The sequence below is a fragment of the Somniosus microcephalus genome, unplaced genomic scaffold (genome assembly GCF_052327205.1).
Source record: "Somniosus microcephalus isolate GS21.2 unplaced genomic scaffold, FLI_Smic_1.0 scaffold336, whole genome shotgun sequence".
Lineage (NCBI taxonomy): Eukaryota > Metazoa > Chordata > Chondrichthyes > Squaliformes > Somniosidae > Somniosus > Somniosus microcephalus.
The window spans coordinates 9350-22595 of record NW_028225523.1 but is presented as its reverse complement, the minus strand read 5'-3'; the positions used below and the strand labels follow the sequence as shown (position 1 = coordinate 22595).

The 13246-nt window shown below is 44.5% G+C and overlaps 1 protein-coding gene across 1 annotated transcript in view; it reads right to left on the bottom strand.

Moving 5' to 3' along the window:
• LOC147081822 (uncharacterized) overlaps positions 1-12844 on the bottom strand; it is a gene marked incomplete at its 5' end in the record, with an annotated part of 178371 nt that extends 165527 nt beyond the window's left edge. The window contains 2 exons of the mRNA XM_085980655.1: positions 597-713; positions 12660-12844. Of these exons, the coding sequence (XP_085836781.1) occupies positions 597-713; positions 12660-12844 (302 nt within the window). The remainder of the gene's footprint in view (positions 1-596; positions 714-12659) is intronic.
• Positions 12845-13246: the final 402 nt, after the last annotated feature.

The following is a 13246-nucleotide window of genomic DNA, read 5'->3' as shown; positions in this document are numbered from 1 at the left end:
ATGAAGGCACAGCCGCCAATGGTGGAGTGATGAAGATCAGGGATTGCAAGAGGCCAGAATTGGAGGAGCACTGAGATCTCAGAGGGTTGTAGGGTTGGAACAGCTTACAAAGATGGAAGGGGCGAGACCATGGAGGGATTTGAACACAAGGTGAGAATTTTGGATAAACTCAAGATAACGGAGGGTGGAAGATGGGAGGCCGACCAGGAGTGTGTTGGAATAGTCAAGTCTGGAGGTAACAAAGGCATGGATGAGGGTTTCAGCAGCAGATGAGCTGAGGCGGGGTAGAGACAGGCGATATTACGGAGGTGGATGTAGGCACTCTTGGTGATGGTGAGGATATGGGGTTGGAAGCTCAGCTCAGGGGCAAATAGGATGTGAAGGTTGCGAACAGTCTGGGTCAGCTTCAGACAGTGGCCAGGAAGGAGGATGGAGATAATTGGGAATCTCACTGAGCCATCGATGGAGTGTACAGATCCATTTCTAAGTGCAGTGCAGGTATTTTCACAATGCCATTAGTAATACTGTGTTCTTAGCAAGCCCAAAACTTCATCACAACAATTAACAAGATGTAAAATTATCAGCAAAATTAAAACCTTAAACAATCGCTCTAATGCAGCAAGGTCCTTTTGTCGCTTTTTTTTTTGTTGCTCAGTAAATGATTCTTTAGCAGTAGAGTTTTCTTCATCAAGTGAAAATTGCAAGGAAGAATTCTGTAAAAAGAAAATTAAAGCATTCATTATTTTGAAACGTCTTTTCGAATACTGTTCTGATTCTAATCAAATTGGTACGAGGACAAGTAATATCTTTGATTAGCTTAGAGGGAATCATGGTTTAAAAAATTCCAATTGTTCATCATTTTAAGATTGGATATATGTTTGTGTAGCAGGACCATGGGATAGGCGGGGTGAAATTGGTCCACGATTCGGGTACGTAGTGAATTACCGCCTGTTTGCAATGCGCCCATTTTCTTATTCATGGAATTCAATGGAAAAGTAAACCGGGCACAGAGTAAAATTTGCTGCCGATTCGCTATGAGTCCATTTCACGCTATTGGCGTAGACTATGTTCATCCCCTGGATATTGCACAGTTTGAGTGTTAGATGCATGTAGAAAGTCATAAATTGTATTTGGTTTCTAGAATCTATAAAGAATAACCGGTAGGTCTCGATTCAGTAATAAGTACATACATTAAATGGGTGGAAATAATTTACTAGGTAATTCCTGTTATAGTTTGTTAAAACAGCAGATTAAACGTGGACAGCCTCTGGTGCATACAACTAAGAATACACACGGTATACCTGTAGTGTATGTGCCTTTAAGAGCCCCATGTGTACTGTAATGCCGGTAATGGCCACTCGGGCTATATAAGCCTGTATATTGTGTTGTATCAGTTAGTTCCCCTCCAGACTTTGTTTAGTAAACACCTGTGAAACCAACTCCTGTCTTCAGTGTCCCTATCAACACACAGACACAACAGTGGCGACGAATTGGAAATGGACTTACCTGCAATTCGGCAGCACCTCAAGGACATCGATTCCTCTGGCGTCCAAAGTTGAAAAGAAAAAGAAAAAGCTGTGGTTTCACCAGCTAGCCAAGCTGGTGGCAGGTACTGCAATAATCCTTCTTGGGCGTCGGGCTGGGGTTCCAGCGGCTGGCTCTGCAGCTAGGCCAAGCAGCGAAAGCGGAGGCAAGCAGTAACAGACGGGGAGGGAGCACTCGGGAGACGGCCGGCGCTGCAAGCAGGTCGGCGTTCAGACCTAGAGAGAGAGTCCGGCGGGAACGAGTCTCCAACTGTAAATAAATAAATAAAAAGAACGGAAACCACGGGAAACAGCGTTGTCATCGGCAGCAGCGGCGGGGAAGCACGGGAAGCGCCATTTTTTTTCTAGGATGCCTAAGTCTGGCAATATTGATCCTTTTGATAACAAGATAGAGGATTGGACCACATATGTGGAAAGAGTGGCGGTATATTGCACCGCAAATGGAATAGAAGATGAAAAAAATCTTCAGTACTTCTAAATCTAATGGGCGCAAAGACATATAAGCTGTTACGAAACTTAATCACTCCAGCCGAACCAATGGACAAGAATTTTAAGGAGATTGTTGATACCCTACACTGCCAATTCGGGGCAGGACTGGCAGATTCTCTACGAGACAAATTCGTCTGCGGTCTCCTAAATGAAGGAACTCAAAAAAGGCTACTTTCTGAGAAAGATTTGACACTGGACAAGGCTTTCAGTGCAAGAGGAGCTGCAGAAGTACAGCAAAAGCCACAGGACTTCGGCACCCATGAAATGACACGGGGTTTCGAGAGATGTTATCGCTGCGGCAGATCCACCCATGACCAGAGGGACTGCTGGTTCAAGGACAAAGCATGCAGGCAATGCGGAAAGATGGGACACATTACACGTGTATGCCGATCTGGAAACAAAAAATCCACTAACAGAAAAAAAATCAATAAGGAAAAGCACAGAAAGGTACAAATGATGACAGACAGTAGCTCCGAAGACCAGAAGAGCGATAGCGACTCCGGAAACAAGAGACTAAGCTCTCTCAAATTACATAATGTAATTGCCAAAGAAGATTACCAGATCATTTGGGTTACCCTCACAATAGCAGAGTCCCCAGTTAAAATGGAGCTAGATACAGGATCAGCTCTGACCGTCATAAATCGACGGGATTACGAGCGGCTATTTCCGCATATACCTCTAAAAGACACATCCATTATCTTGAAAACATATACGGGGCAGAAAGTATACCCCAAAGGAAAAATAAGGGTGCCTGTTGTATACAACGGCAAGGAAATACAGAAGTTGTATTTATACGTTCTACAAGATGGTGGTCCACCGCTGTTGGGACGTGAATGGATCAGGAAAATACGTTTAGACTGGCACTCCATTCAGGCACTGACGGTGACCAGTAAGGAAAAAAATGACGATGACGTCATACCTGAACGATTAAAAGGCATCTTGGCCAACGCCAAGGAAGTGTTTCAAGAGAAACTAGGAACCTTGAAAGGCATCACCGCCTCAATAAAAGTGGAAGATGCGGCAATTCCCAAGTTTTTTAAGGCAAGGCCGGTGCCATACGCAATTCGTCCAGCAGTCGAGGCAGAGCTGGAGAATTTGGAAAAGGCAGGCGTATTATCCAAAATAGATTGGAGCGAGTGGGCAACACCCATCGTCCTGGTCATGAAGAAAACGTTGAATAATGATAAATCTGAAGAACAGAGAAAAATTCGCATCTGTGGAGACTTCAAGGTGACTGTAAACCCGGTCCTTCACATGGTACAGTATCCTCTTCCGAGGATAGAAGATATTTTCGCCTCACTATCCGGAGGGAAACGTTTCACCAAAATTGACTTGGCACAGGCATATCTACAGGTGGAGGTTGAAGAGGCCTCTAAAAAGTATCTCACGATAAATACACACAAAGGCCTATACCAGTACAATCGACTGGTTTTCGGAGTAGCATCCGCTCCAGCTATCTGGCAAAGAGCTATGGAGCAAGTCCTCCAAGGGATTCCGGGGACTCAATGCTACCTAGACGACATCCTTGTAACAGGAGAAAACGACAACGAGCACCTTGCCAATTTGGAGCAGGTGCTCACTAGGCTGAGAGAACAGGGCCTACGAGCAAATTGCCCCAAGTGCGAATTTTTCCAGAATCAAATATCATATTGTGGCCACATAATTAATAAGAAAGGGTTGCATAAGTCACCTGAAAAAATTGAAGCGGTCATAAAAGCCCCAGCACCTGAAAATGTTTCACAATTAAGGTTGTTCCTGGGATTAATAAATTACTATCATAAATTTTTACCGAACTTATCAACTCTTCTACACCCTCTTAATGAACTGCTACAAACAGGAGTAATTTGGAAATGGAGCGAAGACTGTAAACGTGCCTTCCATAAATGCAAAGACTTAATCACGTCCAAAGAAGTTTTGGCTCATTACAACCCATCACTGCCAATCAGACTGGCGTGCGATGCATCCCCTTACGGCGTAGGAGCAGTATTATCGCATAAATTCCCTGATGGCTCGGAACGGCCGATAGCTTTTGCGTCACGCTCATTGAACTCAGCTGAGCGTAACTATGCCCAAATCGACAGGGAAGCACTCAGCCTGGTATGGGGAGTGAAGAAATTCAACCATTACCTACACGGACAAAAATTTACCTTGTTGACTGACCATCAACCACTCATCTCCATATTCAAACCTAAAAAGGGTGTTCCCATTATGACAGCGCAAAGGCTACAGAGGTGGTCCCTTTTTCTAGGGGCACACCAATACAACATAGAATACAAAGGATCAAAACAGCATGGGAATGCTGACGGGTTATCGCGCCTACCGTTGCCAACGGTAGAAGAAGCACCTACCGTAGACCCAGTGGAGATTTTCCACTCTACCATAGTCGAATGTCTACCAGTAACAAATTCTGCCATTGAAAGGGAAACTAGAAATGACCCGACTCTCTCACGAGTCTACGATTTAACAGTGAAGGGATGGCCAGCACATGGTGAACCACTGTTACCAGCATTCTCGCAAAGAAGAGAACAGCTGTCAGTGTGCCGAGGAACCTTGATGTGTGGATCCCGAGTGGTGATTCCACCCAAACTCCAGGATAAAGTTCTAAAGGAGCTTCACGAGGGGCATCTGGGTGGAGTGAAAATGAAGAACCTAGCCAGGGCGTTTGTATGGTGGCCAGGTATCGATGGAGACATCGAAGAAATGGCCAAGAGCTGCCTCGGGTGCCAGAAGGTCCAAAACGCTCCACCACAAGCCCCTCTACATCCATGGGAGTGGCCCTCATCCCCCTGGCAAAGGGTGCACATTGACTTTGCTGGTCCATTTATGGACTCAATGTTCTTAATCGCGGTTGATGCACACTCCAAGTGGCCGGAGGTAATAAAGATGTCCTCCACCACCACGGAAAAAACCATCACAGTATTAAGGACCATATTTGCCAGGAATGGGCTGCTGGAACAGATCTGTTCTGATAATGGACCGCAATTTGTGTCCGAAGAATTCAGGAAGTTCTTAAAAAACAATGGGGTTAAGCACTACACGTCCGCCCCATACCATCCCGCCACCAATGGATTGGCTGAAAGGTTTGTCCAGACCTTCAAGAAGGCCATAAAGGCCATGGGTAATGAAGACATAAAACTTCAGCACAAGGTGAATAACTTCTTGTTCGCATACAGGAATGCAACACATATGGTTACAAACCAAACTCCCGCCATGATGTTCTTCAATAGAAACCTAAGATGCCGGCTGGATTTGATCAAGCCAAACATCAGAAGGGACGTGGAGAACCGGCAATTTCAAGGCATGAATGAAAGGCCAACTAGAACCTTCCAGATAGGTCAACAAGTTTTGGCCCAGGACTACCGTACCGAGAAATGGCAGCCTGGAACTATCTGCACATGACCAGGACCGCTGATGTATACCGTAGACATCGGAGAAAGCATAATAAGGCGCCATGCTGACCAAATCATAGAGTCATCCGAAAAGGGACAACCTACACCACAACTCTATACGCCTAATGATGAAGTAGAGATACCCATATCTACCTCCGATCCAGTGATACTGGAACCCGATGAACACGACACTGGCATTCAAGCCGAATCAGCCTTGCCAAAAGAACCTACTACACCACCAGAAACTATTACATCACCGAGGCATTATCCGGACCGAGTCAGGAAGCCTCCAGAGAGACTGACTTATAATTAATTAACTGCCGCAATGTGTAGATTATTTTTTCTTGTAACATGTAATTAATGATTACTTAAAATATTATGTGCTGGTTGGCTAAAAGGGGAGGAATTGTAGTGTATGTGCCTTTAAGAGCCCCATGTGTACTGTAATGCCGGTAATGGCCACTCGGCCTATATAAGCCTGTATATTGTGTTGTATCAGTTAGTTCCCCTCCAGACTTTGTTTAGTAAACACCTGTGAAACCAGCTCCTGTCTTCAGTGTCTCTATCAACACACGGACACAACAATACCTGTCAGCATCAAATAAATCCTTCACAATCTTCAGAGTACTGGAGACGTGTGAGGGGAAGTGAATTATTCCACATTGTATGAACCTACCCAAAGACAGCTTCGAGGGATGAGGCACTTTTGGGCCGTGAATTTAATAGCGCTGAGGGGGCGGGTCCGCTGTCAAAATAGCAAAGATTGACAGCGGGTAGGATACAATTCAGCTGGTTAAATGGCTTGTTAAGAGCCAATTTAAGTCTTTTTTGAGGCTTACTTCTAGGCCTAGAAACTTACCAGCCTCGCCAAGGCGCCGGAAGTAGCGCCCCAGAAAAAGTCGCGGCCGGCCGCCGCAAATTCAGTTTGCACGCCCCAGAGGGAAGTGCGGCGCTACTCGAGGCGCCTCGCATCCCTCTTCGGGCGCTGCAACTGAAGTTCGCAGCGCAACGTGCCGCAGCGCCACACGCTGCGGCACAGTGCGCTGCGGTACTGCAGGCCTTCCTCCCCTTCTTAAAGGGGAGGGGCCTGCTGCAGCGCGCTCGAAGAGCGCGAGTGCCGGCAAAAGAGGAGAAGTGCCGGGCTCTTGGGACACAGCTGGCACTCCGCGGGGCAGGGGGCTTAGGAGGCCGGGGATGGCAGCGCGGAAAGGTGCTGGCAGGCGGCCAGCAAAAAAAATGGCCGCCCCGCACCTCAGCGCCTCTACCGCCGCAGGTAGGCCCCCCTGAACCGGTCGCAAATTGCGACCAGCGTTACAGCAGGGGGCGCTACCAAATTTCGCGATTGGGATGGTAGCGGGGCGCTGCGCACACCGATGACGTCATCGGTAGCGGCGCAGCGCTAACGGCTAGCACTGCCATTAGTGTCCTGCTAAATTTAGCGGGAGGCGTGGCCAGTGGCATAAAACCCACTAAGTGCCCTCTTTGGGCGCTAACGGGTGGCGCAGCCCACTGAATTTCTAGGCCCTAATTTTACATTCTTCCCCACAGGTTACCCGCAGTTCAGGGAACACACCAGCTCAACCTGTCGTGTTTTGAGTCTGCTCTGATGTTTGTGAAAAGCTGACAGCTGCAGAAGTGGTGTCAAGGATGCCATGTTGCTGATGGTGAGTTTCAGAGCATAGAAAATGTTGGTTACTGCATTTTTAATACATATAGAGATTTCTTTAGCTTACAAGTTTTTAGATTCAACTGTATGGCCAGTGCTACCTCGTTGGGAGAACTTCACTCACCATTGACAGATCGCTTCTGTCATCTCACCTGCAGCTGCCATCTATTGCAGCAACATCGAAGCCATTGAAACAATCAGACCTTAGTCTTCCGAATCCTTCCACGATCAGCCCCAACAACAACATCACCAGGCCCACCAACATCACCAACAACATTACCAACCTTCTCCGCCATCACCTGATGCTGCACTGGACACAGGGCATCAGCCCCTGACAAAATTGCTGCCCGAGAGGCCAGAGATGGCATCACCATGGCCAGATTTTCTTCATTGATGCTGTAAACCCTGGCTGCCACATGATGCGCCAAGTTGACACCATCCCACACCAGCACCGTGAAACTTAGAAAACTCATTGAAACTTATAAAATTCTAACAGGACTAGACAGACTAGATGCAGGAAGGAAGTTCCCGATGGCGGGGGAGTCCAGAACCAGGGGTCACAGTCTAAGAATAAGGGGTAAGCCATTTAGGACAGAGATGAGGAGGAATTTCTTCATCCAGAGAGTGGTGAACCTGTAGAATTCTCTACCACAGAAGGCCGTTGAGGCCAATTCGTTAAATATATTCAAGAAGGAGTTAGATATATTTCTTAAGGCTAAAGGGATCAAGGGATATGGGGAGAAGGCAGGGACAGTGTACTGAGTTTGGATGATCAGCCATGATCTCATTAAATGGCGGAGCAGGTTTGAGGGGCCGAATGGCCTACTCCTGCTCCTATCTTCTATGTTTCTATGTAATGTCCAAGCCATTCCATGCACTCATATTACTATAGCGGGGCGGGGGGAAGTTATGACTGGACAATCACTGGAACTCAATAAAACACTTCTCAAGTTGCGCTCAGATCTGTCCAATAAGGGGCGCTTTTGGAAAAATAGATTTCACTGTATGACAACACATTACCAGAAACTTCACATGGACATTGGCTAAACCTCTCAAGTGCCTACCCTTGTGTGTTGTTAGTTGGTATGCTTGCAGTAGGATAAGGGTGTGTGTGAGGGGTGGCTAGTGAGATGGGGAAGTGATAAAGTAGATAGAGAAGGTTGGGTGGAGGTGCAAGGTAAGTTGGTGTCCTGGGAGGTCTCTTCTGCCCTTAGAAGGGAAGAGAACCTCCCTGCGTGCTGTGACTCCCTCCATATGCATATGGAGGGAGTCACTAGAGAGCCTGGGTGCAAGTGTTCACCTTTGTGCAGTGATTGTCAGTGTTTGCAGCACCTCAATACTGTCAAACACTGACAGAACAACTGTCAAACTCCATGTGGACGTGGTCCCTTTAAGGAAACTGGCTGATGACGTGTCATCAAATGACCTCATCAGACCCGCTTCCTGTTAATTGGCCGGGCTTACCAAGGCCAATCAAGGGAAATCACTTCTGCATAGCGGATGCAGCAGGGAGCGGGACCGGAACCCGGAAACCAGCTGTCCCAGCCCCATCCTACCTCCTTAATTAAATTTACGGCCTTGGTGTCAACCTGCTTCTTTTTCTTCTACCAGGCTCCTGGGAGACTGGAACCTACTCTGCTTGTCTGTTTTTCATATTTCCCTTTCACCTGCATACCCCCCATCCTTTTAGCTATTCACACAACCTCTGACTCACACAGGACTTTTTTTCTTTTATTTATTTCATTATCCCTCTTTTGCAAATATCACCTCTGCCATTTAACCACCTCCTGTTCTCCATTTAAGCATTTACAGGTCATTCTATTTCTTTTCCTCTGTGTGTGTGGGTTTTTTTCACTCCCACTTCCTGTTGTCCTGTTCCTTTCAGAAAGCTTTTAATCTGACAAAGGGTTTGCACACTTGAAACATTTAACTTGTTTGTGCAGATGCTGCCCGACCTGCTGATTGTTTCTGATGCTTTAAATTTCCAGCATCTACAGTTTTTGATTTTTGTTCAAGATAGTTCCCTATTGAGAAGCAAATCAGGGAAATGGGTAAGAAGCTGGGAGGTAGTCTTAGCTTACATCTGTTATCCATTGTCGGAAACACAATTGAGCTTAACATTTCTCAGACATTAAGCTGCGTTTGTTGTCCTGTGGCTTATCATCACCAAATGTAAATCAATGATTTCCCTATTGATACCATACAGCGTGGGGTGAATTTGCACAGTGGTTCTCTCACTCATCCACCATAACTTTATTAATGCCATTTTTTCCAGGGCTCTTCCACCAATGTTACGGCAGACAAGCAGGAGAACCTTCACAGAAATTCACCCCCTGTGTGTTTTGTAAAAGGGGAAACATGATGTTGCCAAAGGTTGGTTGGAGAGGGGGAATCAAAACCGGACAGAGTTTAGAGCAGAGAAATATGAGGTGATACATTTTGGGAGGAAGAATAAGAGGAAATATAGAGTAAATAGTAAAACATTTTAAATGTGTAGGACACAGAGTTAGGGGTTCAGAAATCTTTAAAAGTGGGACTACAAGTTGATAAAGCTGTTAAAAAAAAGCAAATGCGATTTGATTTTATAAATAAGGTCAGAGTACAAAAGCAAAAAGATAATGATAGCTTACACACAAGTCATTGCTAGGCCACAGTTAGAATATTGTGTCCAGCTTTGGACGCTGTCACATTTTGAGATTTTTGCAAATTTGGCCCAGAAGTGATTTTGGATTAATTTATATTTTGATGTTTAATACAAAGTTAACTTGGGTCCACAGGCGATTAAATCACAGGAACACAAGCTACTCAGGTGCTGGATTAGGTCCCTTAGCTGGGGCACAAGATCATAGAATCATAGAATACTACAGCACAGAAGGAGGCCATTCAGCCCATCGAGTCTCAGCCGGCTCTTTCGAAGAGCAATCCAGTTAGTCCTACTTCCCCGCTCTTTCTCCATATCCCTGCAATATTTTCTCCTTCAAGTATTTATCCAATTCCCTTTTGAAAGCTACTATTGAATCTGTTTCCACCAGGCAGTGCATTCCAAATCCTAACAACTTGTTGCATAAAAAAATGTTTCCTCGTGTCGCCTCTGGTTCTTTTGCCAATCACCTTAAATCTGTGCCCACTGGTTATCGACACTTCAGCCATTGGAAACAGTTTCTCTTTGTTTACTTTATCTAAACCCTTCATGATTTTAAACACCTCTATCAAATCTCCTCTTAGCCTTTTCTGCTCCAAGAAGAACAACCCCAGCTTCTCCAGTCTATCCACGTAACTGTAATTCCTTCATCCCTGGAACCATTCTAGTAAATCTCTTCTGTTCCCTCTCTAAAACATTCACGTCCTAAAGTGTGGTGTCCAGAATTAGACACAATCGTCCAGCTGGGACCGAACTGAAGATCAAGAACTTGTTGACAAAACTGTGTTTTTCGTATTCGAGATTAGTTTGTGATAAGGGAGGGGGGGTGGTAATATTCACTTTCATCGCTTGGGCAGTAAACTGGTGAAACAGATCCCTCGCCCATTGTAGAACCCACCCTGATTTTTATTTCCAATCGGGTGGGTTCTATAATGGATGGGCAATCCATTCTGTGAGGTTACCGCCCAGGCACAGAACTTGAAAATTATCCCCAATAAGATTTTTCCAATACTTCTTAGAGAAATTTGCAGCTGTAATGTTAGATTGATTTAATTCACTAAGCACAGCAGAAGGCTTAGCTAAACACGGATGCTTCTGATCTAAGATGATAGTTTGACTGGCAACTCGGTGAGCTGCAGGAGTGTCAGAGGTCAAGTTTTTTTGGCTTCCTCGCACTAGAAGAAGGCAGTTTGCAGTAAGTTTGAGTTTCAAACCGTCAGGAAGGCAGAGAATACTCTTTCTACGAGAGTACCAGTCAGTTCACCAATACTGACAGCAAAGTGAAAGTAGGCTTGTACCAAAGGCAAAGTTTGTGTATTCCATTATTTTTGATGTTAAGAAGAGCAATAGGAAATATATAAACCTTGCTGCAATAATAGTATTCCATTCAGTCGTAAAATTTCACGTAAAATAAACCAGTTTGTTGGTTTACAATTTGCCACATCTCACTGGATTTCTCAGCAGTTTGACTTCTCGAAGATTGCAAGGTCATAGAATTCTTAAATTTATGCTCTCTAGTTACCAACTTACTGACCAGGGGAAATAGTTTTCCTGTATTTACCTTGCCAAAACCGCTTATAATTTTAAACATCTGAAGATCTCCTCTTAATCTTATCTGTTCTAGTGAAAAATGCCCCAGTTTGTCTGGTCTTTACTCATAACTAAAGCTTCTACTTCCCAGTAAAATTTTAGTAAATCTCTTCCGACTGGACTATAGTTATTCCTTTCTCCCTTTTTGAGCAGAGGCATTACATTAGCAACACTCCACTCCTCTGCCACAATTGCCATATCCAAGCATGTTTGAAAGATTGGGATCATAGCCTCTGCTATTTCCTCTCTATCTCCCCTCAGAATTCTGGGATGCACACGATTAGAGTCTCTTTTGTGTAGAGTTTGGAGTCAGTTCTTGATACACTTGATAAAATAAAGCTGGTGTTAGCTGAGCCCATGATGTCTGTTTTATTTTTCACTTAATATGCACTGTAGTTACCCTGGGGGTCTGAGAGAATTTATGCAGAACTTTTCCTTAAGAAATTAAATAGTATGGAGTAGAGTCCATTGTAAGGATATATTGTACCTAGCCTGCAAAATCAGCAGCCTTGATGGGACAAATAGGGGCAGAATTTCTCTTTAGCACTTGAGTGCAAAGCATCACCTGGGTGGAGTGCATAGAGAAATATCAAGTGGGGAGGATCACACACCAATAATGGAGCCTGCCTGATTTTCCCAAGTACGCACCTCCGAGGCAATGCTTTAGATGAACATGCTTAAGAAAGAAGTCTGCCTCACAGTCTTCTCTTGCACTATGTATACTATCTTTAAATTATGAAATGGGGACGAAACAAGACCGTTAAAGTAAAACAAGTTAACCTTTACCAAAACTCAGAACTTATTTTTCACAAATACTGAGGCCCTACTGGAAAATTAAAGGTGAAAGGGGAAAGTCTCATGGGACACAGCAGTTATAATGCAGAGAACAGGAGATGGCACATGATGCATACAAGGCTATTAATGTGTGACTCTTAAAGGGATCGTGTATCTTCCAAATTTTCCTCTTTTAAACAATGAACTAATCTATATAATGTGCAAGATAATTTAATTAGAAAACAATGCATATACTACAGGGGCAATTTCCCAACTTTGGCCTCCAGAAGTGCAAGTCGGAAATTCGATCATGCGCTGCACATGATTTTCTGACAACTAATTTAAACGGTTGGAATATAAATGGTTTGAAAATCAACACCCGAATTTTTGATGTGCACTTACAGTGAGGAAGACTCCCTGACATAAACACAAAGATGGGAAGCTACTCCTTCCAGCTGAAACCTGAAAAATGTACCTTTTACCACTAGAGCTATTTTTTTCAAAAGCATGAATTACACATGTGAATTAATTAATTCAAAAAGTAATATACTAAAAACAATAAATACCTTTTCAGGGTATGCAACAAGAAATAGTTTTTGATCTTCCACATTGGTCACACATTTTTCCAGAAACCCACTGCGAAGAAGGAATTCTTTAACTTCCCCTTCACTTATTTTGAAAGAGTATTCCGAGATGTACAAAATCGAATTAACCTGTGAATAAAATAAAAATTGCCAAAACTGTAAAAGTGCTTATTGAAAGAGAAAATATAATGATAAAATGCAGGAGCATTTTCAGTGCAATTAGCCAATTTATCCCATCAAACACAACTCCAGAAAAGGAATTTAAATTGGGAAGTGAATATTGCCAGGGAACGAGAACTTCCAGTTTTCAAAGTTTTGCCTGACATGTATGTGTATTGCAGAACGGCAACTGCAGGTACGGTTAGCACTGTTGCCTCACAGCGCCAGAGACCCGGGTTCGAATCCGGTCTCGGGTGACTGTCTGTGTGGAGTTTGCACATTCTCCCCGTGTTTGCGTGGGTTTTCTCCGGGTGCTCCGGTTTCCTCCCACAGTCCAAAGATGTGCGGGTTAGGTTGATTGGCTATGATAAATTGACCATTAGTGTTAGGGGGATTAAATACGTGGGGTT